The sequence below is a fragment of the Salmo salar genome, chromosome ssa02, assembly GCF_905237065.1.
Source record: "Salmo salar chromosome ssa02, Ssal_v3.1, whole genome shotgun sequence".
In the NCBI taxonomy this organism is placed as follows: domain Eukaryota; kingdom Metazoa; phylum Chordata; class Actinopteri; order Salmoniformes; family Salmonidae; genus Salmo; species Salmo salar.
This window is the reverse complement of record NC_059443.1, coordinates 52,385,171-52,412,228: the sequence shown is the minus strand read 5'-3', so window position 1 is coordinate 52,412,228 and position 27,058 is coordinate 52,385,171. Positions and strand designations below refer to the sequence as shown.

Here is a 27,058-nt window from a genome sequence, read left to right as displayed (position 1 = left end):
GGAGAAGATCTGCAAAGAGGAGTGGGACAAAATCCCTCCTGAGATGTGTGCAAACCTGGTGGCCAACTACAAGAAACATCTGACCTCTGTGATTGCCAACAAGGGTTTTGCCACCAAGTACTAAGTCATGTTTTGCAGAGGGGTCAAATACTTATTTCCCTCATTAAAATGCAAATCAATTTATAACATTTTTGACGTGTTTTTCTGGATTTTTTGTTGTTATTCTGTCTCTCACTGTTCAAATAAACCTACCATTAAAATTATAGACTTATCATTTCTTTGTCAGTGGGTAAACGTACAAAATCAGCAGGGGATCAAATACTTTTTCCCCCCCTCACTGTACAGTATGATCTTTATGAAAATGATCTTAAACCAGCTGGACCATTTAGCAGAGATTCCCCCTCATGGAAAATGTGTCCCATCTTCACGAGGCACTTATCATACCATGCGACAATCAAAAGCAGTAAACATCTGGACTCATGTCATCACGTTTTATAAATCTTTGGGAGATAAATCTGTTTCTCATTTCACCCCTCGCTCTCTCCATAGCTCCAGGGAACATACACAACTTGATGACATCAAAAGCATAATTATTCATTTGGAAATTACTGAACCCATTGTCTGCACTAGCTTTCATCAAACATTTGATCAATATGTTGTGTTCTGACTATATATTCGAAGACAACATTATTGATGTGCCTGTCTGTTGAGACGCTGAAGTGTTACGAAGGCACGCGGACAGTGCTAGATCCGAATAGTCTGAATGAATGGTGGTGAATTGTTGGGAATGCTGATTTAAGAGCTTTCTATTAACCGCCAATTCAAATTTAGGAAGTCAATTCAGCCACTTTTAAGTATTGTTTTGGGCTAATGAGTGCAGAAGAGCCCAGATGTTTCACCCAACAACAGAACTGGCTAGAGGGGTTTCTGAAGTTTCAACTGAGCTGTAGTAACTGTATTCAGGCTGTTAACATGACTGAGATGCAAACTATGACAATTTACCCACTTGATCACTGGACTAATGATTAGTATCCCCAATTATGGTGAATTTGCAAAAGAAAACTATTTCACGTTTATATGTTTTCAGAGAGTAAGGATGTCATGACACCACATTTTTACACGTTATTGGGCTTGAATCTACAATCGCCTTCAGGACCAGGGATAGAAACTTGGAACATGTCAGAGGAAGCATCTTAGGCACCACAGTTACACAAGAGTTATTTATTACTGCGCCATACAAAATAGAGAGACGATGTTTAGAGGATTCTCTTCACATTCCACCTCACAGCGACTGCACAGAAATCAGTCAAAAAAAACAACAACGAAAACTCCTGGGAGATTCCACAGCCGATACAACAAAAAAAACCCAGTAAAAATCAGGGGGTCCAACCCATCTCTAACCGAGTCCAATGTGTGGTCCCTGTCCAGTGACGTCATCGTGGGAACTACTTCTTGGCATAAGTGATCTTCATGGCGCATTGGGCTGTAATCCGGAAGCCCTGCAGTGCGTCTTTGGCCACTCCCGCCTGGCCTTCGCTCTCAAACTCTACAAAGGAGATGTCGTGTTTGCCAGGGACGAGTCGCACCTCTTTGAAACCAGGGAATCTATTAGGAAAAAGAGAAATCATGGGTGTACTGAGAGGTGAAATGTTCAGAAATCAGAAATGTAATGAATAGAGCTGACATGATCTCCCTTTTCTACATGGTAGATAAACAGGTTTGTTCTGCACAATGCATTTCTATCTGAACGTTCTGTAGTTTTGCACCCTCTTGAACAGAGCCCCAGTTGCCATTCTGCAAAATATCATATCAAAGACTTCACCACCTGGCAATGGTGAAGTCTGAAATGTGAATGATATAAAGCAGAGGTTCTTAAACTTTTTCAGCTCCGAGACCCAAATGAGAAATTGACAGTCCTCCTGTGACCCAAATTGGTCCTCCAACGACCCAAATGAAGAAGAAAGTGTGTGTGTGATTATACATGTATTCTCATAACTCACAACCCACCTCTCTCACATGCCCAGGGCTCCTACCCAGATTTTAAGAAACCCTGATATAAAACTACTACTGTATATTTCACAAGTTCATGAGCCAGACTCAATAACAACTGCTGCCGAAGAATGAATGCAATCAGGCATCTAAGCGAGTTTACTCATTTGACAACAAGATTTCAATACTCACTGATTGAACAGCATGGAGAGCATCATTTCATTCGTTTCCTCTGGCAGGTTATTAAGGAATAAAATGTAGTTGGGTGGATTGTCTGGAACCTAAAAAGACAAAGAAATCAGTCTGTAATTGTCACAAAAAAACTCTCCCATGGAACATTTTTGCAGCTTAGTCAATAAGCAGACCAGACTATCTGTAACACTCCAACAGTTAATCCAAATAGGGCGTATCAAAACAGTAAAAGGCTCCTTAAGCAGAGAGAGCAGAGATTTTTGCAAGAATACAAGGCATTGCAATATTGCGCTTATTAAGAGAGTCCATCATCACTAGTGACTTAGTCAGTCATTTGGTACATTTGTGAGTAAACACAACTCAATGGAGTTGAGTTGCGATGAGTGTCGGCGGAGTGTACCCCATATTACAGTCAGTATCAGTCAATACTTGAAAAAAAAAAAAAAGGCATTCTTTACTGTGTAACTTGTACCTATGTTTCTCCTGCGTAACTACATTATTTTTTTGGGGTGGTGCAAACCGTATTTTTTTTAAACAGAATTTTACACGACCTCCGCCCAGGGAGCCGTTGTTTGTTAACGGAGAACGAGAAGCCACGTCACTGCACGGCAGATTCTTTTTTGGAGGCAGGGGATGCATAGAATGCGATTTCTTATCAAAAACTATGGATTCTAACTCTATAACAATCAGGACAAGCACAGTTAGCATTAAATCCTTTATAGAAGTATCCCATGGTAGCGCATGTTCGAAGTCACTAACTTCATATTCTATTGGAGAACAGTGGATTACACAGAGCAATTTGACAGACGTCACATAAAATTAGATCTTTTATCAAACACTACAGATGGCAGCAACCAAAGAAAATAACACAGTTACGCAGGACAAACAGTTTACTCAGCAAAAGGAAAATTAACAAGTTCACTTAACATTCTAGGTTATAATTCTTGATAGGGCTAGAAAGGCTTACCTGCATGGTTGTTGGAGCATTGTTTGTGTTGGCTGATCCCTGTTAATAGAAAAGATAAACAAGTTATAAAAATAGCGTTGGAGTACAATTACTGACTACATTCAAAAGTGTACAGGATGGCTATGTGCAATATGTTGACAAATACTCATGCCCTATAGCAGGGGTAGGCAACTAGATTCAGCCTCGGGACAAATGTTGTCAGAGCGGATGGTCGCGGGCCAGAGCATAATTATAATAATCTAAGTTGTGCCTTCTATTTTATTTTGCACCGTCTCTATGCACACTCACAGGACTCTACACACTCATTTTTATTTTAACCTTTTTTTAACTAGGCAAGTCAGTTAAGAACAAACTCTTATTTACAATGAAGGCCTAGGAACAGGGGCAGAATGACAGATTTTTACCTTGCCAGCTCGGGGATTCGATCTAGCAACCTTTCGGTTACTGGCCCAACGCTCTAACCACTAGGCTACCTGCCGCCACTCATGCACCATGACACTCCAACACACAGACTTAATTTGCTCACACACATAACATGTACATACATCTATACTGACACACGTACTGGCATAATCATATACGCTGCTGCTACTTTATTTATCATATATCCTGATGCCTAGTCACCTTACCCCTAAACACATCTACTACCTATCGCTCCAGTATCCCTGCACATTGTAAATATGGTATTGGAACTGACCCTGTAAATAGCTTACTTACTTTCTTGTGTTATTCTTATTTCTGCTTTTGTTCTACCGTATGTTATTTTTAGTATTACATTGATATTGATTACTGCATTGTTGGGTTTAGAGCTTGCAAGAAAGGCATTTCACTATACTTGTGCACGTGACATTAAAACTTGAAAAATGTAATACATTGAGACACGATCACATACAGTTGAAGTCGGAAGTTTACATAAACCTTAGCCAAATACATTTAAACTCAGTTACACAATTCCTGACATTTAATCCTAGTAAAAATTCCCTGTCTTAGGTCAGTTAGGATCACCACTTTATTTTAAGAATGTGAAATGTCAGAATAATAGTAGAGAGAATGACTTTTTGCAGCTTTTATTTCTTTCATCACATTCCAAGTGGGTCAAAAGTTTACATACACTCAATTAGTATTTGGTAGCATTGCCTTTAAATGGTTTAACTTGGGTCAAACGTGTTGGGTAGCCGTCCACAAGCTTCCCACAATAAGTTGGATGAATTTTGGTCCATTCCTCCTGACAGAGCTGGTGTAACTGAGTCAGGTTTGTAGGCCTCCTTGCTCGCACACGCTTTTTCAGTTCTGCCCACAATTTTTCTATAGGATTGAGGTCAGGGCTTTGTGGTGGCCACTCCAATACCGTGACTTTGTTGTCCTTAAGCCATTTTGCCACAACTTTGGAAGTATGCTTGTGGTCATTGTCCATTTGGAAGACCCATTTGTGACCAAGCTTTAACTTCCTGACTGATGTCTTCAGATGTTGCTTCAATATATCCACATATTTTTCCTCCTCATGATGCCATATATCTTGTGAAGTGCAGCAGTCCCTCCTGCAGCAAAGCACCCCCACAACATGCTGCTGCCACCCCCGTGATTCATGGTTGGGATGGTGTTCTTCGGCTTGCAAGCCTCCCCCTTTTTCCTCCAAACATAACAATGGTCATTATGGCCAAACAGTTCTATTTTTGTTCCATCAGACCAGAGGACATTTCTCCAAAAAGTACAATCTTTGTCCCCATGTGCAGTTGCAAACCGTAGTCTGGCTTTTTTTTATGCCAGTTTTGGAGCAGTGGCTTCTTCCTTGCCGAGCGGCCTTTCAGGTTATGTAGATACAGGACTCGTTTTACTGTGGATATAGATACTTTGTACCTGTTTCCTCCAGCATCTTCACAAGGTCCTTTGCTGTTGTTATGGGATTGATTTGCACTTTTTGCACCAAAGCACATTCATCTCTAGGAGACAGAACACGTCTCCTTCCTGAGCGAAATGACGGCTGCGTGGTCCCATGATGTTAGTACTTGCGTACTATTGTTTCTCCAGATGAACGTGGTACCTTCAGGCATTTGGAAATTGCTCCCTAAGGATGAACCAGACTTGTGGAGGTCTACAATTTTTTGGCTAATTTCTTTTGCCAACCCGTGCCCTATAGGCTCTGGTCAAAATGATTCACTATAATATATGGTATAGGGAATAGGATGCCATTTGGGACGCAGTCATATAGCCTATGTGCCGATGCTGGCACTAAGACAGCGCTCAATGAGCTGTATACGGCCATAAGCAAACAGGAAAACGCTCATCCAGAGGCAGCGCTCCTAGTGGTCGGGGACTTTAATGCAGGGAAACTTAAATCCGTTTTACCTCATTTCTACCAGCATGTTAAATGGGCAATCAGAAGAAGAAAAAAACCCGGAATTTTTAAAAAATAAACTCGAGACCAGCTTTACTCCACACACAGAGATGCATACAAAGCTCTCCCCTGCCCTCCATTTGGCAAATCTGACCATAATTCTATCCTCCTGATTCCTGCTTACAAGCAAAAACTAAACCATGAAGCACCAGTGACTCGGTCAATAAAAATGTGGTCAGATGAAGCAGATGCTAAACTACAGGACTGTTTTGCTAGCACAGATTGGAATATGTTCCGGGATTCTTCCGATGGCATTGAGGAGTACACCACATCAGTCACTGGCTTCATCAATAAGTGCATCGACGACGTCATCCCCACAGTGACTGTAGCATACATAACCCAACCAGAAGCCATGGATTACAGGCAACATCCGCACTGAGCTAAAGAGTAGAGCTGACGCTTTCAAGGAGCAGGTCTCTAACCCGGTAGTTTATAAGTAATCCCGCTATGCCCTCCGACAAACCATCAAACAGACAAAGCGTCAATACAGGACTAAGAATGAATCATACTACACCGTGCCCAAGAACACTAAGGTAACCTGCCTAAATGACTACAGTCCCGTAGCAATCACGTCTGTAGCCATGAAGTGCTTTGAAAGGCTGGTCATGGCTCACATCAACACCATTATCCCTAAAACCCTACACGGAACATCTATGTGAGAATGCTATTCATTGACTACAGCTCAGCGTTCAACACCATAGTGCCCTCAAAGCTCATCACAAAGCTAAGAAACCTGGGACTAAACACCGCCCTCTGCAACTGGATCCTGAACATCCTGACAGGCCGCCCCCAGCTGGTAAGGGTAGGTAACAAAACATCTGCCACGCTGATCCTCAACATGGGGGCCCACCAAGGGTGCGTGCTCAGTCCCCTCCTGTACCCCAGGTTCACTCATGTGTGCATGGCCAAGCACGACTCCAATGGTAACACAACAGTGGTAGGCCTGATCACCGACAACGAGACAGCCTATAGGGAAGAGGTCAGAGACCTGGCTGTGTGGTGCAAGGACAACAATCTTTCCCTCAATGTGATCAAGACAAAGGAGATGATTTTGGACTACGGGAAAAGGAGGACCGAGCACGCCCCCATTCTCAACGACAGGGCTGTGGTGGAGCAGGTTGCGAGCTTCAAGATCCTTGGTGTCCACATCACCAACAAACTATCATGGTCCAAACACACCAAGACAGTCGTGAAGAGGGCACGACAAAACCTATTCCCCCTCAGGAGACTGAAAAGATTTGGCATGGGTCCTCAGATCCTCAAAAAGGTTCTACAGCTGCACCATCGAGAGCATCCTGACTGGTTGCATCACTGCCTGGTATGGCAAGTGCTCGGCCTCCGGCCGCAAAGCACTACAGAGGGTAGTGCGTACAGTCCAGTACATCACTGGGGCCAAGCTTTCTGCCATCCAGGACCTATGTACCAGGTGGTGTCAGAAGAAGGCCTTAAAAACTGTCTAAGACTCCAGCCACCCTAGTCATAGACTGTTCTCTCTGCTACAGCACGGCAAGCTGTACCGGAGCGCCAAGTCTAGGTCCAAAAGGCTTCTTAACAGCTTCTACCCCCAAGCCATAAGACTCCTGAGCAGTTAATCAAATTGTTACACAGACTATTTGCATTGCCCCCCTCTTTTATGCTGCTGTTACTCTGTTCATTATCTATGCATAGTCACTTTAAAAACTCTACCTACATATTACCTCAATTACCTCGACTAACCGGTGCCCTCACACATTACCCTGTACATAGCCTCGCTACTGTTATTTTACCACTGCTCTTTAATTATTTGTTACTTTTATTTTTCACTTATCTATTTTTTACTTTACATTTATTTTTCTTAAAACTGCATTGTTGGTTAAGGGCTTGAAAGTAAGCATTTCACTGTAAGGTCTACACCTATTGTATTCGGCGCATGTGACAAATAACATTTGAAAATGTTATTTTAATATACTATACTAGTCTCACCAGTGCTGGTTTCTTGGCCACGTTGGCCACTTGATCTTGAGCCTTCTTCTTCCTGTCCTTCTTCTTGTCCTTGTCCCCAAATGTGCCTCTGATTTTGGAGATCACCTCAGAGTCTGTCTTAGCATACTGAATGCGCTGAAAATAAGAGACAAGTACAATAAGATTTTTGCTTAGCACAGACCTGGGTCGTATTCACTAGAAACCAAATGGTAGAAAACAGACCGAAAAGCTGAGGCACTGCCTGAACTTGTCCACTAAGAAACCCCCCGTTTCCATTGCAAAACGTTTTGCTGCTACGGTGCAAAACATTTTGCTCGTATATGGTAATGAATACCATCCTGTACTTCTCCCATTTGTGAAACTAAGTAGTAACTTACCATGGGCTTATTGTAGAAAGGAAAACCTTGAAGTTGACGCAGTGCGTTCGTAGATGAGGCGAGCTCTTTGAACACCACAAACGCCTGCCCTCTCATCTTCATGGTTTTCATGGCAACAATGTCCATGACTTGCCCAAACTGAGAGAACAGGGCATAGAGTGACCGCTTCAGTTCTAGAAGACAACAACAAATGTTACTTAAGTGTTGTTACTTATAGACCATTGACACAGACAAAGAAATGTATGTAAACTTACTACAGCTCTAGTACAAGAGAATAAATAGCTATCTAGCTCTGAAGGAACGCTGTAGCTAGATACATGATCTTGGAACAAAGTTGCACTGTGATTCTTACCATCCTTCTTGATCTTATCATTTACATTATTGATGTAAATGGTGTGGTTTGGTCGAATATCCATGATTAACAACTTTCCCCTGACGCTCTTTCACCTGGAACAACAAAACAAAAACATAGCCACATTGCTGGGTACTAAAAATGTTTTTACAAAATTAACAAATAAAGAAATACATTTTAAAAAGCTGGGTACTTTAGCCTGCTAGCTAGCTTTAGCTACTTCTGGCTAACTAGTACAAATTAATGAAGCGATGAAGCACGCTAACTAGCATTAGCTAGCTAGTTAACATTTCTAGTAAGCTTCATCACCACGAACTGATAGCTGGTGCCGCTGACCAGACACAGGTACAGATTAAACAGATCAATATGTATATGTGTGCAAACAGAACATTTCCTGAGCCCTGATTGCAGATAAACTGACTTGAAACTGTGAAAACACTCACCTCTCTCTACACACTTTCAAGGAAACACAGGAGGTAAATGTGTGCGCACTGGTTCATGGTTCTTCTTCGGTTAATCAACAGTTCTCACCGCCACCGTCTGTACGGGAGTGTAACTATTTTCCCCACGAATGTAATGTGTCCTCTCCGAGTACCCGTATCAGCTTTGTGATTTACTATCGTATGACACTGTGTGTTTGATAATTTTTTCTGTGACGGTAATGTTAGCAGGCTAATATAAAGTGCGCGCTCAAGTCTCGGGGGGGGGCGCATAAAGTAGCTAGCCCTCTTCTTTTGAAAGTAAACTTGGCTCTGTGTGTAACCGGTCGGGTGGTACAGAGGAAATTGGAAACAGACTCAAGATACCGAAACGCGCTTAGCCCGCTGGTTTTGGGTGCTAGCCACATTTTATTTGTACTTCACACGATTGGGTTGTTCCTTTCAAGGATACCTGGATCTAGTAGCAGGTGACGCCGACACAACAGGGATGTGCAATGGCATCGGTGCGGGTGGCTGTCCGGCTCAGGCCTATGAACAGACGGTAAGTAAAGAAAAAAAACATGCTAAACAAAACGGACAAATTATGCTATTGTTGTTAATGGTCATATTGTTTCCTTTGAAGAGAGGCGCCCGGCTGGACACTAGCTCACTGTGATACATTGTAACCATTTCCAACATCTAACAGTTTAATTAATACACTCTAATGTGAATGGCCATGTTGCAGTAACACTGCTTAATAGATTTTGTCATAACAAGTGTCTCTTCCAAAATTTAGAGGGAGACAAAATTTGGGATTTAAATGCCAACCCCACTCAATGGAGCACGAGTCCACCACACACCCCGTTACTAATCTACAAATAAGAACGCCTGGAGGTTGGCACACACACATTATTTTAGGTAGCAGACAGCTGGCAAGGTGACTGGTGAACAGGTTAACCAACAAAACAAACATGAAGAAAAGTAACTAGAGCTACCATGGCTGTGCTGTGTCTGGTATTGGGAGTTAGTATTGGCAGCCACCCAGGGATTATGGGATACCTTAATAATTTTCTAACCTCTATCAAGAATTGCATGGCATTTAATTTTTTTATCACAAACTTATTCCTACAGTAAATAGGATACGTACATAGCTGCATGACAGAAGACAACCACCCTGCCACTTACTCTACACATCTATGCTGGGGCGGCGGGTAGCCTAGTGGTTAGAGTTTTGGGCCAGTAACCTAAAGGTTGCTAGATCGAATCCCCGTGCTGATAATGAAAAATCTGTCGTTCTGCCCCTGAACAAGGCAGTTAACCCACTGTTCCTAAGCCGTCATTGTAAATAGGAATTTGTTCTTGCCTAGTTAAATAAAATAAAAATGTTAAATGTGGGTGTGTGAAATATTATGTACAGATTCCAAATCATTTCCACTATGCACCTGTAGGAAAAACAAGGAAGGATTCTGAAGGAAGTAACCTTTGACACATTTTTATACCAATTGGCCCAGAGTCTAACCTGATCCAGTTGGCATTGTGTTAATGGTAATCTGTTAGGCACCAGAAAGTACGGTTTTATTACAGTATGTCAAACTGGAAAGGCCACTAATAATACAAGCTTGAACTGAATACTTCCACAGAGAGACATAGGAATAGTCATACCAAGAGACATTTCCTCCAGACTTTTATTGATCAATTAACCAAATAAGAACTAAGAGGATTCAGTTGGCATTCTTCCCGACCCCAGACGGCATACACTAGCCCTATCTTAGAGAGAATGTAGACTTCTGATTAATTAAACCGCAGTAAATGTATGTTTACTATGTTGTCTTTTGTTGCTAATGTAACGGGTACCTTTCTTGTTGGTCCAAATTTATGAATCACAAAGTACTACAATTTGGTAATATTTTTTTTTATCTGATGCTCCTTCATTGGTTCACTGTCTCTGTTGCACCTGGTTTGGCTCAAAGAAAGGGAAAGCTTAATTATTTGGAAGTATTAACCTGTTTTATGTTTTGATTTTTACAGGGAGAAGGACTTGACTGCCAAAAACATAATTGAAATAAAAGGCGACAAGACCACCATTACAAACTTGAAGGTCATTTTAAGTTTTAAACAGCCTTATTATTGCAATAGAAATGTATTTACCCATAGCTAGGCCTGTATTTGTTTCAACTTGGCAGATGTTTAGCATAAAGTGTTATTGAATATTACTTTTTAATACTAGTTCTATTTCATCAATTCTTGAAGATTAATTGAATACATAATTCATTTATTTGGACATAACATATGATCTGTGAACATGCCTCATGTTCGGGGTTCCCGAGTGGAGCAGCGGTCTAAGGCACTGCATCTCAGTGCTAGAGGTGTTTCTACAGACCCTGGTTCGATTCCAGGCTGTATCACAACTGTCCGTGATTGGGAGTCCCATAGGGCACGGCACAATTGGCCCAGCGTTGTCCGGGTGAGGGTTTGGCCGGGGTAGGCCGGGGTTGTCATTGTAAATAAGAATTTGTTCTTAACTGACTTGCCTAGTTAAATACAATTTCACTCCACTTTGTCTTTACAGTATATTTCATCCGATTTTGTTGTGTTTAATTAGATACCAGATGGCATTACCGGGGATTCGACAAGGGAGAGTAAAAAGACCTTCACCTATGACTTCTCCTATGACTCCGCCGACAGTAAAAGCAACACCTTTATCTCTCAGGAAAAGGTAAATGTCATATTTCAGTCGGAAAACGTCATCTAACAACTTTCTGTTGTTTTTTTAATTTCTCAATTTTTTTGTTGTTGTTGTCCAAATCAGATTATAGTCAAAGCAGCTTACATTTGCCTCTGTTCAGCGGTCATTTACATTTTTTTTTTTTACTTGTAGGACATTTTGTTATGGATGGAGGTTATTTGAGTCAAAACAGTTGGCTAATGTTCTGTTAGTCTAGTCCACATGTTGACTCCCAAGCTTCTGACATAAGATATGACTTACTGTTGTGCAACCTTTTTTAAAAATCATAATATTGCATCATACAGGGGTCAAAGTAGATTTCATTTCTTACTGGTACAGTACCTTATCACATGTACACATTTTGTGGGAGGCTGAAACAGAATTACTTATAGAATCCCTGTTAAGATCTCTGTGGGCCTAAAAGTAAAGATTTGTTGTTTCATTTGATTGTATTGCCTTTTTAATGTGGCATTAACATAAACAGTCATGACGTTTTCATCTGATTATCAAACAATTCGATGAAAACGCTCCTGTAAGCCTGGCTACCTGTGCACGTTCCTCCATTATAAACTAATTCCTGAATGCATACATTGTGCTGTCCACCCGCCATTTGATGAATGGAAAGAGGCATCAGTAACAAAACACCAAGAGGTGTAATGAATGACATTCAGTGATTTCTTTTTGATTAGGCTTACACTTGTAACCTGAATTGATGCGTCCACTGTCCAAGTGCGTCTTGGTCACAGCCACACATCGCTGCCTTTGCAAAATGTGTTATCGCCAAACCACATCGCATTGTGAAGCGTATTCCACACATTTGCCAACTTTTCATGTGGGTGACATGCGGTAATGATAAATAATATTGTAGTGGCCTACAGTTTTCTTGGAATCTTTGTTTGAATTATTGTGATATGTTCAACCGGTACAGTGTACCCACACTATTTATTTTGACGGTTCTCTGTCCTGGACCGTACCGGCTTACTTTCACCCCTGGCATCATGTCAGTGCAGTATCAATAGTAACACAGCCCATGAGCTAACTGTTATAAATGTGTTTTAAAACTATGCATGCATAAATTCCATATTTTTGACTTTGTACTGTATTGGCTAAATTCTTTCTTTCACTGACTGCTTACAGTGAGATCTGTTTGAGGTAGTTAGATCTGGGGCCTGTTCAGGAGGTCGCAACTTTACAGAACATTCAGATCTAAATGTACTGTTTGGAACAAATGAGTCCCTGTCATTGTGAATCATATCAGCTACATTCCAATTTGTAGAAGCTTTGAACATTTCACCTTATTGAACAAGCCCATGTTTGCCCTCTTCCTTTGTAGGTGTTCAAAGACTTGGGCTCGGATGTCCTCAAGGCTGCGTTCCAAGGCTACAACGCCTGCATCTTTGCCTATGGCCAGACCGGCTCTGGGAAGTCCTACACCATGATGGGAAATCCAGTGAGACAAACATTCCCTTTTCTTGGCCTGTGGTCTTAAAACATATCGGAGTACGAGTGCTGATCTAGGATCAGGTCTCCATTGTCTATATAATCTTTTTCATAATTATCCTACTCTGAGACGCGTTATGAATACAGGCCCACATCAAAGACTGGGCTGTGTTCAGCAGGGCACAACGTTGTGGAATGATGAAATATACAGTACCAGTCAAAAGTTTGGACACACCTACTCGTTCCAGGGTTTTTCTTAATTTTTTTACTATTTTCTACGTTGTAGAATAATAGTGAAGACATTACAACAATGAAATGACACATATGGAATCATGTAGTAACCAAAAAGTGTTCAAAAGTCCAAATGTATTTTATATTTGAGATCGTTTAAAGTAGACACTTTTGGCATTCTCTCAACCAGCTTCATGACTTAGTTACCTGGAATGCATTTCAATGAATAGGTGTGCCTTGTTAAAACTTAATTTGTGAAATTTCTTTCCTTAATGCGTTTGAGCCAATCAGTTGTGTTGTGGCAAGGTAGTGGGGGGGTATACAGAAAATAGCCCTATTTGGTAAATGACGAAGTCCATCTTATGACAAGAACAGCTCAAATAAGCAAAGAGAAATGACAGTCTATCATTACTTTAAGACATGAAGGTCAGTCAATCTGGACAATTTCAAGAACTTTGAAAGTTTCTTCAAGTGCAGTCACAAAAACCATCAAGCGCTATGATGAAACTGGCTCTCATGTGGACCGCCACAGGAAAATAATTCTCTGTTACATCTGCTGCAGAGGATAAGTTCATTAGAGTTAACCGCACCTCAGGTTGCAGCCCAAATAAATGCTTCAGAGTTCAGGTAACAGACATCTCGACATCAACTGTTCAGCGGAGACTGTGTGAATCAGGCCTTCATGTTCAAATTGCAAAGAAATCACTACTAAAAGCACACCAATAATAAGAAGAGACTTGCTTGGGCCAAGAAACACCAGCAATAGACATTTAGATCGGTGGAAATCTGTCCTTTGGTCTGATGAGTCCAAATTTGACATTTTTAGTTCCAACTGCCATGTCTTTGTGAGACACAGAGTAGGTGAATTGATGATCTCAGCATGTGTGGTTCCCACCGTGAAGCATGGAGGAGATGTGGGTGTGCTTTGCTGGTGACACTGTTGGTGATTTATTTACAATTCAAGACACACTTAACCAGCATGGCTAACACCGCATTCTGCAGCGATACGCCATCCCATCTGGTTTGGACTTAGTCCCACTATCATTTGTTTTTCAACAGGACAATGACCCAAAACACACCTCCAGGCTGTGTAAGGGCTATTTGACCAAGATGGAGAGTGATGGAGTGCTGCATCAGATGACCTGGCCTCCACAATCCCCTGACCTCAACCCAATTGAGATGGTTTGGGATGAGTTGGACTGCAGAGTGAAGGAAAAACAGCCAACAAGTGCCCAGCATATGTGGGAACTCCTTCAAGACTGTTGGAAAGCATTCCTCATAAAGCTGGTTGAGAGAATGCCAAGAGTGTGCCAAGCTGTCATCAAGGCAAAGGGTGACAGAATCTGAAATATAAAATGTTTTGATCTAACACTTTTATTTTTATTTTTTTTATTTATTTATTTATTTTTTTGTTGGGGGGGATACTACATGATTCCATATGTGTTATTTCATAGTTTTGATGTCTTCACTATTATTCTACAATGTAGAAAATAGTACAAATAAAGAAAAACCCTTGAATGAGTAGATGTGTCTGAACTTTTGACTGGAACTCTATAATGTACAACAATCATGCCTCTTTGACATGGAGATAAGGAATCAGGTCTACTCTGTTCATGACATTTCTGGAACTTTCCACAACATTTGCCTACTCAACAGGGCTGTTGTTTTTGTTATCAGACTATTGGGACTTCAATCAGTCGTGGAGACCCTAAGCAAATATCACAGTAACGAAGGAGGGCTCTGACAGTCCTGTTTTGTTTTCACAAGCCTAGGGGAAAGTGATTACGGCAAAGTACAAGTCAAAGTTCAGTGTCAGTTTTCTCTGTGGCCTCTTGTTTTGGAGAAGACTAAAGCCAAACGTGACATATTTAGAGTTTTCCCTGTAATGAGTAATGAATTATTTTAAGATATATTCTGTAACATATCAACAGGTTTCCTCAGTCCAGTCCTCCACTGAACAGGGTCAATTATTGTCAGCCTTAACGCCAAATTATCCTCTGCAAATTATCCTCTGCGATTAAGTGTTTGATCTATGGATTTATTTTTCATCAGGGAGATGCTGGGCTCATTCCACGGATATGTGAGGGTCTGTTCAGCCGGATTGCTGGGATGACTCGTTGGGATGAGGCCTCCTTCCGCACCGAGGTCAGGTAAGAAAATTCTGTCCATTGTCATTCTCTGGAATAAAAAAAAATCAATACGTTTTTATTTAACCAGGTAGACCAGTTGAGAACAAGTTCTCATTTACAACTGCGACCTGGCCAAGATAAAGCAAAGCGGTGCGACACAAACAACAACACAGAGTTACATATAAACAAACGTACAGTGAATAACACAATAGGAAAAAAATCTATGTACATTGTGGGCAAATGTAGGGAGGTAGGCAATAAATAGGCCATCGAGGCGAAATAATTACAATTTAGCATTAACACTGGAGTGATAGATGTGCAAGTAGAGCTACTGGGGTGAAAAAAATCAAGAAGATAAATAACAATATGGGGATGAGGTAGTTGGGTGTGCTATTTACAGATTGGCTGTGTACAGTGATCGGTAAGCTGCTCTGACAGCTGTTTCTTAAAGTTGGAGAGGGAGATGTGTCTCCAGCTTCAATTAAGAAGCTTAAAGGAATAATCCACTCAAAAACAATACTTTTGGTATTTGTTGCATTAGTCCACTGTTGATACTGTGCCAAAATGTTGTGCATGTCAGCAATAAAGTTTTCAAGATTATTTAACTTTCCAAACACACGTTTTCACAGCCGGTGTGATGTGTTTTGCATCATATGATGCAAAATTCGTCATACACTGGCTGTATTTCTACCTGTTTGGACGGCAATAGGTCCAATACACACACATTACCCTGGGAATTGATAGAACATTGCTCAGAGATGCACACAAACGATATAACATGAAAAATGTGAAAATCATATTTTTTTTAAAATGGTGGCTCAATGATCCTTTTTTAAATGTAATAAAAAGTGATTGCACATGATCAGTAGACGTTCCAGCAATTCGTACCTCATCCAAGAGACGACAAAAAGGGTCCCTTTAATAATTGGTAGATATCATCAGGCTAAACTTGACCTCTGAATGACCTCTTTATATCCTCTCAATGTCATCAGCTACCTGGAGATCTACAATGAACGTGTCAGGGACCTGCTCAGGAGGAAGTCCACCCAAACCTACAACCTGAGGGTGAGGGAGCACCCAAAGGATGGACCCTATGTGGAAGGTAAGACAACATTATGCTTTTTAGATCATAATGAATAAGATTATACCGACGTAAGGGACCTCATTTGGTATTTTCTCTATTCATTCTGAGACCGATCCCACACCTGTCTGTAAGGCAGAATGATGGCTCCCAAGCTCATTATAACAGTGGATATCTCTCTGTATTATGAACTCATGTGTTAATCCAATCTGACCCCAGACCTGTCCAAGCACCTGGTGCAGAACTACCACGACGTGGAGGAGCTGATGGAGGCGGGCAACATCAACCGCACCACGGCCGCCACGGGCATGAACGACACCAGCAGCCGCTCGCACGCCATCTTCACCATCAACTTCACCCAGGTGGGCTGCTAGGCGAGCTACTGCTACAGCTACCACTAGGCTAGCTAGCTACTGCTACTCCAGGAGCTCCAGTCCACAAAGGTTGCAGTGTAGTAGTCCTTGTTTATTAGTTAGGGACTGATTCAGTTACCAAGTGAGTGGACTCCTAGCCAATCAATGACTTTGATTGAGAGAAATAAAAAGTAGTGGGACTGTGGCTTTGGAGGACTGTATGTTGCATTATATGCTGCATGTTAACCCTTAAAGGGGTTGCCACTAATAGCATCTGTGATGGCACTTATCCATATTAGGAAAATTTAGATACATACAGTGTAGATTGCACCCACAGTTTAAGTGCAACGTTTCGACTCAAAGTTCTTCATCAGACTTAACAATGTTATCCTTTCAGCCTCTTTGAAATCCTTCAGGGTTTTTACGCGTTTTCTCCCTCCTCTCCAGGCTAAGTTTGACGCGGAGATGCCCTGCGAGACGATCAGTAAAATCCACCTGGTGGACTTGGCGGGCAGCGAGAGAGCGGACGCCACCGGTGCCACTGGAGTCCGGCTCAAGGAGGGCGGGAACATCAACAAGTCACTGGTCACCCTGGGCAATGTCATCTCCGCTTTAGGTGGGTAACTGTTATACCAACTGTTATATCAATGACACGGCAGATATGAAGACGTATTCGTTCAAGTCGCATAATAAAAAATGTTGTATGGAATGAAACCCCTTATCTGGCGATGTCTTTTAGCTTGAATATGCAGGCCACAATAATACGTTTTCCCCTTACAATATTTGAACCACAGCAGTGTTCCAATGTCTGTTGATTTGCCCATTGATCAGACCTGGATTCAAATAGTACTTGAAATCTTTCAAATACTTTGAGTGTTTGCTCTAGCCTGCCTGAAGTGCCAATTCTTTTTCTGATTGATTGATCTGAAATCTTTTCCTTGTCTTGGTCCAGCGGACCTGAGCCAGGACGGAGTGAACACCAACCTGAAGAAGAAGCAGGTGTTTGTGCCTTACAGAGACTCTGTGCTAACGTGGCTCCTCAAGGACAGCCTGGGAGGCAACTCCAAGACCATCATGATCGCTAGTAAGTCCTTAATAATGCGAAATGTCTTGCATTTAATCAAATGTTTCCAATCCTCCCCTTGAAAAGCCCCAAATACACCGGACTAGGAACCTTGGTTTTTACCTGTCTACTTCAGTATATAAGGGGAACCCTGGATTGTCATTAATCTATAGATCAGATCCTGAGCCCAGCCACCCTTATTACTGGGATAAAACAACGGCGTCGCTGCGGATCTGACTTTTCTTAACCCTTCTTCCCGACAGCTAAAGGTTCTGAATGCTTCTGCGCATGTGCGGGATTCTCTACTTTAAGCACAGTCTCTGCTCTACTCATAGACTCGAATGGTGCTCGTTTAATGAAGTTGGATCAAAGCTTAATCAATGTCTGCAAGATATTTCATCTAATAGTATAATGTTACTTTAAGACAAAAAACACTGAGATTTTAGGATGATTGCGCAAAAGATCAACATTTTCTCTCATGTGGCCAAAACGGAACGGCACGTCCCGCTAGGCAAAATATGTGCCAAGTTGGCGAGAGAGCGGACGCCACCTGTGCCACGGGAGTCCAGCTCAAGGAGGGCGGCAACATCAACAAGTCACTGGTCACCCACGGTCTCAATCATTCTATTATGTTTAATTATTTTCAATGAGCAAATGGTGTTAAACTATAGGATAGTCTAACTGTGTTAAGTTTAAATCAAAGCACATATTTTGCCTAGTGGGATGTGCTGTTGAGTTTTGGCCACATGAGAGAAAATGTTCTATGCAGAAGGACTACTTTGAACAATTTCCACATACAATTTTACAAAAACACATTTACTTGAACAGTGCGATTGCAAAGTTTTGTAACAGAATGACATTCTGTGTCTCAGCATAATTGTGTTAATGTGGAATTGCCCATATCCCCATAAAACTGATTTGAGATCAAATGGTTGAAGAATGAACCATTTGAAGAATTAACATTCACAATAGACCGTAAGAAATGTGAAGGGAGGGTGACCACAATAATGTGCGCGTAAAGAAACGCATGCGTTAGGGCTGTCAAACAATAGAAAAATGTAATCGAGTTACTAATCGCAAATTCAGAATTAGCTGTAATTTACGATTTTTCTTACAAAAAACATCACAAGAATATAGTAGTCTTTATTTTGTCTAAAGTAACACTTGGCAAAATTAGGTACATTTAAGGAAGCACACTTTTTGTTTAACCTCACTAACAACGTTTCCATCCACAGTTTTTATGCACGTAAAGTCATATCATAGAAGGAAAAAAATCCAGACATCTGTGATGGAAACAGGAAGTTCCTGTACAATTGTGTAAATGTCAACGTAATTTGTTTGTTTGACACGGTGGGATCTTTTTGTGTCTGTAAAACTAATTATGTAAGAAATGGTGGTGGAAACGCCTTTATGCGCAAACATTGATATAATAACCATCATATCGAAGTAAACTTGGGAGTCATGCGATGACGTGTGTGTGTGTGTGTGGTTTTCCCACTACAACTCAGGAAACCATGCAGTTTATTAGGCTACAAATTAAATAAGTTATGATGAACTTCAAAGCGTGGTGAAAGTGCACGGTATGAGCTTGATGCTCCTTCCAAATGAGTGTTGAAGGGTCTGATTCTGGTGACATGATCGATGCTCGACTGCCATTTGACAAATTAAAATATTGTTATCCATAATAATCACGTGCTGCTGTTGGCTAGAGCGCACGTGCCACGACCAGAGAAGGCACATTTTCTATTTAACGCCACAGTTTTTGTAACAAAACTATCCGCAGAGTTGAAAATGCGATGGAAACATATTGAACTTTTAGATGTTTTTTTTGGTGCATGAAAAAGTGAATTTTGTGTGCACCGATTTTTTTATCTGCAACAAGTCCGTTTGGTGGAAACGCACCACTGGTGTGAAAATATGCAAATTCTCTTTGAAGATTTTAGAATATTGTCATTCAAATCTGTCGTCAATTGGATGGAAACCTAGCTACAGTCAACATGTTTTTACATGGCATTGTACATGATGTATTTTGGATGTTTTCAGTGTGTTTTCAACTGACAAAAATTACGAAGTTAATTTAACTGATTTAAATCTGGCAGTCCAAGCATGCGCAGAACGTGTTTCGGCTCTTCAGCTCAGGGTAAAATGGATGACGGGGGTGGTTACCTAGAGATCTTCAGCCATAAAACAATAGGGACCCCATTTGTATTTTTTATTTTAATTTTATTATTATTATTTTTTTACAATTTTACCACAGCAGGAATCATGAATGTGCTTTGCAGACATTGTTGGGTTCCTTGTCCAGTATACTTGGTGCTAGAATTTGAGAACATGGCTTTCTAAACACTTGTTAAGGCTGACTTTATGTATATGAGGCTTAAGTGTGGTGAGTGGCCATAAACTAAATATCTGTGGTATGTTTGCAGTCAAAGATGTAGCATTAGAACACGGCAAATGTAAAAGTGTTTTGTAGTATGACAAAGTTTTCAAAGATGTTTTGCTCTCGTTTGCGGCAGCCATTTCACCTGCTGACGTCAACTACGGCGAGACTCTGAGCACTCTGCGCTACGCCAACCGTGCCAAGAACATCATCAACAAGCCCACGATCAACGAGGACTGCAACGTCAAGCTCATCCGAGAGCTCAGGGCCGAAATTGCCCGACTGAAGGCCCTTCTGGTCCAGGGAAACCAGGTGGGGATTTGTCACACTGACCTGAATTGATTTGTGTGTGTGTTGGTGGTTTAGGGCAGTGGTTCTCAATCCTGGTCCTGGGGACCCAAAGGGGTGCACATTTTTGTTTTTGCCCTAGCACTACACACCTGATTCAAATCAACAACTCCTCATCAGGCTTTGATGATTTGAATGTGTACCCCCTTGGGTCCCCAGGACCAGGTTTGAGAACCACTGGTTTAGGGCATTGGAACTCAACTATCATGTCCACCACATTTTCTCTGTTTTATTTTTTTATTTTTTTAAAATATCCATTTATTTATTTAATTTAAAACAAAACAGCTCTACAATGCACTGCCTTACAAGTTATGTAAAAAACTGTTATACTACACAAATGGGTATAGCAAAAATGCGCTTTGTTAATTTATGGGCACATTTTTATAATGCATAACTAGTACATTATGTTTTATTAACATGTCCACCTTTCTATCTACTGGCCTATGACCTTGTTGTGTTTTAAATGTCCCATCTTATCTAACTAGGTCGCACTGACTTAGGGAGTATTGATGTGTGATTCAATAATGTATTGATTTGTTGGTTTGGTTTCATCCTTCTCAGATTGCACTTCTTGATTCACCCACTGCTCTGAGCATGGAGGAGAAACTACACCAGAACGAAGCCCGAGTAAGGCCATGTGGATGGTTCCTTTACGAGTAAAAATGAACACGATTACCCAAAATAAGCTATTGACATTTTGGAAGTGCAGTGTTCTAGTCTTCGAATCCATAAACAAAAAAGTCAAGCATTACAGCAAGTTAATGATGTGACCTCCATCTTTGATATTCAAGAAAAATATTTTTGCCATTTCTGTCAGGTGTTGGAGCTAACCAAGGAGTGGACTAACAAGTGGAATGAAACTCAGAACATTCTCAAGGTGAGTGGGTATATATTTGTATAAAATGTCAAATTTAATTTAGCTCACAGAAGCACTCTGGTTATATGCCTTTTTAGATTATAGTCAGCTGTGAAATTGAATTGACTTGACTTAAGTCAGAAACATCAATTCCTAATGACTGACAATTGATCTCATCTTTACAGGAAGAAACCCTTGCCCTGAGGAAAGAGGGAATCGGTGTCGTCCTCGATTCGGAGTTGCCTCATCTAATTGGTATCGACGACGACCTCCTAAGTACTGGCATCATCCTCTACCATCTAAAGGTTATTAACTTGACTCTTTTTAGTTATTTTTACCCTTTTTTTCCTCAGATTGCTTCACAAGTTAATTTGTCCTCCTATTAAACTTAAATAGAAGTTATTTGGACATGACATACTGTATCGCTTTCATTTTATTTTCTAGGAGGGCAGGACGAATGTTGGTCGAGACGATGCGTCGACTGTTCAGGACATCGGTGAGTGGCCTCTGTTACATACTCTATCCGCTGTCGTACTTTGCTACAAATCAAGACAAAGAAACAATTGATAATGCACGCACACATGTATGTATGTATGTATGTATGTATGTATATATATCTCTATCTCTATCTGTCTGTCTTTCCCTCTCTCTTCTATAGTTCTCCATGGGCTGGACCTAGAGAGTGAACACTGCATGTTTGCGAACCAGACCGGCACCGTCACACTGGTTCCACTCAATGGGGCCCAGTGCTCCGTGAATGGAGTGCAAGTGACAGAAGCCTCCCCACTAAACCAAGGTATGCGCTTTTGGTGGCACGTTATTTTGATTGTCTGGATTTTCCATCTGTAGATGCTCTACAGATGGTCATAGTCTACTATCAACAAACTGTTGATAAGCAACTGCTTGTTAGAGTTAGGTTTAGAATAAGGGTGTGGCATATCAAGAAGATGATTAAATAGCATGATCATTACAAAGGTGCACCTTGTGCTGTGGACAATAAAAGGCCACTCTAAAATGTGTGTTTTGTCACACAATACCGAAGATGTCTCAAGTTTTGAGGGAGCGTGTAATTGGCATGCTGACTGCAGGAATGTCCATCAGAGCAGTTGCCAGAGAATTTAATATTGATTTCTCTACCATAAGCCGCCTACAATGTTATTTTAGAGAATTTGGCAGTACGTCTAGCCGGCCTCACGACCGCAGACCACGTGTATGATGTCGTGTGGGCGATCGGGTTGTTGATGTCAACGTTGTGATGGAGTGCCCTGTGGTGGGGTTATGGTATGGACAACAAACACAATTGCGTTTTATCAATGGCAATTTTAATGCACAGAGATACCGTGACGAGATCCTTAGGCCCAGATTTGTGCCATTCATCCGCCGCCATCACCTCATTCAGCATGATAATGCTCGGCCCCATGTCGCAAGGATCTGTACACAATTCCTGGAGGCTGAAAATGACCCAGTTCGTCCGTATATCTCATACTCACTAGACATGTCACCCATTGAGCATATTTGGGATGCTCTGGATCGACGTGTACGACAGCATTTCCAGTTCCTGCCAGCCAACACAATGCTTGTTCTGTGAATGCCCAATCAGTAGTAAAACCCACCCATGTGCATTTCCCTTCCTATGTATTTTTTTCCCCTTATTATCTTTATTCAATGTTTATCATTCTATTGTGTTTGATAGGTGCTGTTATCCTACTGGGGAGAACCAACATGTTCCGTTTCAACCACCCTAAAGAGGCAGCTAAACTAAGGGAAAAGAGGAAGGTAACATCAAAGGCTCTATGTCAAAGGCCTTTTATAGATGCTTATTAGTGGCGGTATTATTCATTTGTTGTTATTATTATGTGTGGATGACCTATGCTCCCCAAGGGTTTATATCAAACAAGTCATGACTCGTATAGCTTATTACTCATGTAGCCAAGCATTTCGCTGCACCTGCGATAACATCTGTGTACGTGGCCAATTAAACTTTGATTTGAAATAACCATCTAGTTAGTGGAAGGGCACGTTTACTGTAAACGTTGTAGGATGCAGGCGACTTGACCAATGAGTCATTATGAGGTCAATGATCATGTTGAACTTAGTGTTGGTAATCTTTTCCAGAGTGGACTGCTCTCTTCCTTTAGTCTGTCCATGACCGATCTCAACAAATCATGTGAGAACCTCTCCACAGTAATGCTCTACAACCCAGGGTGAGTGTATGTATCACCTAATCCCAAATTGGCCCCAAGCCCCTACTGTCTATGCACTTGTGGAGATCTGAGAGGATTGGATAGGTGTAGGCAATATGGCGAAAACTCCACCTAGCCTATCAGAGGGCAAAGATGAAGCTATTCCCATATTGCTTATACTAATCTATTCCTCTCAGATCTCCACAAGTGCATGGGGAGTAGGCAGTAGGGGCTGGTTTGGAATTAGTCAAATGTATGCTCCAGTGCATGAATGATTCCCCCAAACTCCCTCTGCGCAGTTCCCCCTGCCTTCTCAGGAGTTCGTAAGCGCTCCTTTTCCTCCATTCGCTTCGGTCCGTTGCTGCTCACCCGCGTGACCACTGACTGAAGCAGTGGATTGGTTGTAAAATACCCCCAAAAATTGGGCTGAAATACAATGTTACAGTGGCCAGTCAAAGACATCAGTGTTCTGGTAGTTTGTGTAGCTCAAAATGGAAATAGGGAAAATATTTACTTTGGATTGGAGGTCTGTAACATTGCAACTGCTGTGACTCAAGCCAAAATCATGTGAGCTGGTCATGCTGCACGTCACAAATGCCACATCACTCAAACAGTATGGCCTTCATTGATTCTATTACTAACTCTTCAAATCTATTACTAACTCTTCAAATCTGAGCCAGAGATTAATTTTGCTTGTACAGAACCGCTAAGGAATACATTTGTTTTGTTGTTGTACAGCACCCCTTGTGCAACTAGTCTTCATTTAAGTTTTGTACAATACAACAAGTGATGCCAAAGCTCTGACTCCTATTTCGACCTAAACTTATTTTTTCTTTTTAAACCTAGTATGACCAATATGCACACACAGACAAAAAAAAAACGATTATTAATAGGGCCAGAGCAACCATGGATATTCTGACAAATACACAGCCAGTATTTAGTAAACGTTGGTAACGGTTATGGCTGTGTTTTAACTCCTTTTGTGTGATTTTAATGCTCTTCATTGAGTCTAATTTTCTAAGTACAGTAACTAATGTATCTCTGACCCCTCCCTCAGCAGTCTCTTCACTGAAAAGGGGCCTATCTATCTCAGGTAGACCCAACCAGAGTGTTCAATGTTCACTGCTTTGTTTTAACAATGCTTGTGAAACATGAAACATCATTTTCACTTTGTCCAGCCACCACTATGTTTGAACATAAGCCGTCATCGTCTTGTTTTTATTATGATTTTGCACGTCGCCCCGCTTGCTTCAATCACTGTTTTGGCACAAAATGATGACATCAAGCTTTGACATCCATTGCCTTGTATGAAGCTCTTCAGTCATTCCATGTGCCAATTGCAGCCTTCATTTCTGTTATCATGCTGTCTCGTTGAGTAATACTGGTGTGTGTCCAGTCTCACTGTCATTGTTATTAAGCCAGCTAAATGATGATGGTGTACTTGCCTAGGTTGGAATTTGAGAGACAGCAACGGGAAGAGCTGGAGAAGCTGGAACACAAAAGGTGCGAGGGGAGACACACACACAAACATGCTCACATTTTGACTATATAAGTCCAATAATGCTTACTCACTAGTCACCTGTAATGCACCACATTGTAGGAATGGTGTGCTTTAAAAGCAAATATGCTGACATTACATGATTATTGGAGACTCTCTTATTGTTAATATCAATCGTTCAAAAAATGCCTTGTTTACTATGTATGTGTTTGGCGAATGACCATAGCGCATTGCATAGTGTTTCATGATTTGTTTGTATTTGGTTGGGGTGCAGGAGGCTTATTAAGGAGATGGAAGACAGGCAGAAGTGTGAGAAGGCGGAGCTGGAGCGCCTGCAACAGGAGGTGGAGTCCCAGCGCAAGGAGTCGGAGCAGGTGCAGCAGCGCATCCGCCGCCAGGAGGAGACCCTCCGCTGCCGCAGCCAGGACATCGAGAGCCGCCTGCGCGACCTCCTGGCTGAGAAGCAGCGCTTTGAGGAGGAGCGCCACCGCGAGACCAAGGAGCTGGAGCTCCAGAGGCGCCAGCGGCGAAAGCAGCAGGAGGAACGCGAGGATGAGAAGACGCAGGACGAGGAGGCGCGACGCCATAGCGAGGCGGCAGAGCGTGCCGAGCAGGCGGAGATCTTCCGCGAGCTGGAGCGGCTGAAGCGGGAGCACGAGGAGCAGGCGGTGCGGCTGGAGGCAGAGAGGCGGAGGCTGGAGGAGCGCGAGATGGAGCAGCTAGGCCTGGTGGGGCGCCTAGAAGAGCAGCTGAAGGAGCGCCACGAAGCGGCGGCTGCCCTGCTGACCCGCGAGGACACCCGGCGCCTGGACGAGGAGCGCCGTGCCTTGGCCGAGATCCGCTCCGCACTGCTCCGCGCCAAGGAGGCCAGCGGGCGCTCCGACTGCGACGGAATGGGCGAGGAGGCCGGGCGAGCCGCCCAGGTCCGTTACACGGACTTCAAGGCAGCACAGGTGGATGAGCTGGGTCAGTTGGAGGAGGGGCTCCGGCAGCAGAAGGAGTGCCTGGAGAAGGAGGTGGCATCAGAGCGCGCTGCCCTTGCCGTCCTGGTCCACGCCCACAAAGAGCGGCAGCGACAGCTGCTAGAGACCCAGGAGAAGGGGGCACAGGACTCCTCAGAACTCTCCCAGGAGGAGCAGCGGATGCAACAGGCCGAGCAGCGCCTCCTTTTCAAGGAGGGCCGGCTAGCCAGCCTAACCGACAGCCTCCTGCCGGCGGTGGCCGATGAAAGGCAGAGGGCGGAGGAGCTGCTGAAACTCGGAAGCTCCTCTGGCGCTGGCAGCATTTCCAACATATCCCTGGGACTAGACAACACCCTGTACCAGGTGGAAAAGGAACTTGAGGAGAAGGAGGATCGCCTTGCCTCACACTGCGCCAGCGCCGAGCAGCTTCAGCAGCTGCAGGAGACGTACGAGTTCACGGCCAACGTGGCGCGTCAGGAGAAAAAAGTGCGGCGCAAGGAGAAGGAGATCCTGGAGGCGCGGGAGAAGCAGCAGCGTGAGTCCCTGGAGCAGGCGGTGGCGCGCCTGGAGAGAAGGCACTCAGCGCTGAGGCGCAGTCTCTCGCTGGACCCAGAGAGTGTGGAATCCAGGCGCAAGGCCTCCATTCTGGGGCCCGCGTGGGAACTCGACCAAGAGAGGTGCGCACGCTGTTATTTACTGTCACTACAGATACATCTGTAGAATCAATGAATAGTACAACATTTGCCCTCAAGTGGAAGGTGTGAAGTAGACCCATTGCTATCTACATAATTATAGAAAATGTAGATAAGCTGATGTCATAAGGTTTCAAGAGATGATAGCTGATGAGGGATGGTAAATGAGTGTCGTCGATGAATGATGATGGTATTACCACATTGGTCAATCCTTCCTGTCTTAAATGGTGTTCCTCAATTGGTAATATGATTATGGACATGATAAATAAGTAACTGCCTTTTTATAATTATATTGTACTATCACAACCGGACGTAATTGGGACTCCGATAGGGCGGCGCACAATTGGCCCAGCGTCGTCCGGTTATGGACAGTGTAGGCCGTCATTGTAAATAAGAATTTGTTCATAACTGACTTGCTTAGTTAAATAAAAAATAATAAAATAGTTTTGTGGAATGAGCGTATT

At 42.5% G+C, this 27,058-nt stretch overlaps 2 protein-coding genes across 11 annotated transcripts in view; one reads left to right on the top strand and one right to left on the bottom strand.

Moving 5' to 3' along the window:
* Positions 1–1,206: 1,206 nt before the first annotated feature.
* LOC106586069 (U2 small nuclear ribonucleoprotein B'') lies at positions 1,207–8,872 on the bottom strand. The gene is made up of 7 exons (XM_014172937.2): positions 8,678–8,872; positions 8,235–8,329; positions 7,883–8,055; positions 7,506–7,640; positions 3,149–3,187; positions 2,182–2,270; positions 1,207–1,605 (listed from the first exon to the last, which is right to left on the bottom strand). The coding sequence occupies exons 2-7, from the start codon at positions 8,296–8,298 to the stop codon at positions 1,446–1,448; spliced, it is 660 nt and encodes a 219-aa protein (XP_014028412.1). The 5' UTR covers positions 8,299–8,329; positions 8,678–8,872; the 3' UTR covers positions 1,207–1,445.
* Positions 8,845–27,058, top strand: part of kif16ba (kinesin family member 16Ba) — a 28,724-nt gene continuing 10,510 nt past the window's right edge. For 6 of the 10 annotated variants that reach the window (XM_045705781.1, XM_045705780.1, XM_014172912.2 and 3 more), the window contains exons 1-20: positions 8,845–9,215; positions 10,682–10,751; positions 11,256–11,369; positions 12,712–12,828; positions 15,102–15,199; positions 16,171–16,280; positions 16,479–16,621; positions 17,060–17,228; positions 17,565–17,696; positions 20,192–20,367; positions 20,965–21,030; positions 21,221–21,280; positions 21,445–21,564; positions 21,704–21,755; positions 21,918–22,055; positions 22,953–23,035; positions 23,375–23,463; positions 24,500–24,535; positions 24,892–24,945; positions 25,215–26,579. In XM_045705781.1, the coding sequence (XP_045561737.1) occupies positions 9,169–9,215; positions 10,682–10,751; positions 11,256–11,369; positions 12,712–12,828; positions 15,102–15,199; positions 16,171–16,280; positions 16,479–16,621; positions 17,060–17,228; positions 17,565–17,696; positions 20,192–20,367; positions 20,965–21,030; positions 21,221–21,280; positions 21,445–21,564; positions 21,704–21,755; positions 21,918–22,055; positions 22,953–23,035; positions 23,375–23,463; positions 24,500–24,535; positions 24,892–24,945; positions 25,215–26,579 (3,239 nt within the window). In that variant the 5' untranslated portion in view covers positions 8,845–9,168. The remainder of the gene's footprint in view (positions 9,216–10,681; positions 10,752–11,255; positions 11,370–12,711; positions 12,829–15,101; positions 15,200–16,170; positions 16,281–16,478; positions 16,622–17,059; positions 17,229–17,564; positions 17,697–20,191; positions 20,368–20,964; positions 21,031–21,220; positions 21,281–21,444; positions 21,565–21,703; positions 21,756–21,917; positions 22,056–22,952; positions 23,036–23,374; positions 23,464–24,499; positions 24,536–24,891; positions 24,946–25,214; positions 26,580–27,058) is intronic. The other 4 variants (XM_045705788.1, XM_045705776.1, XM_014172888.2 and 1 more) reach the window with 2 other exon arrangements.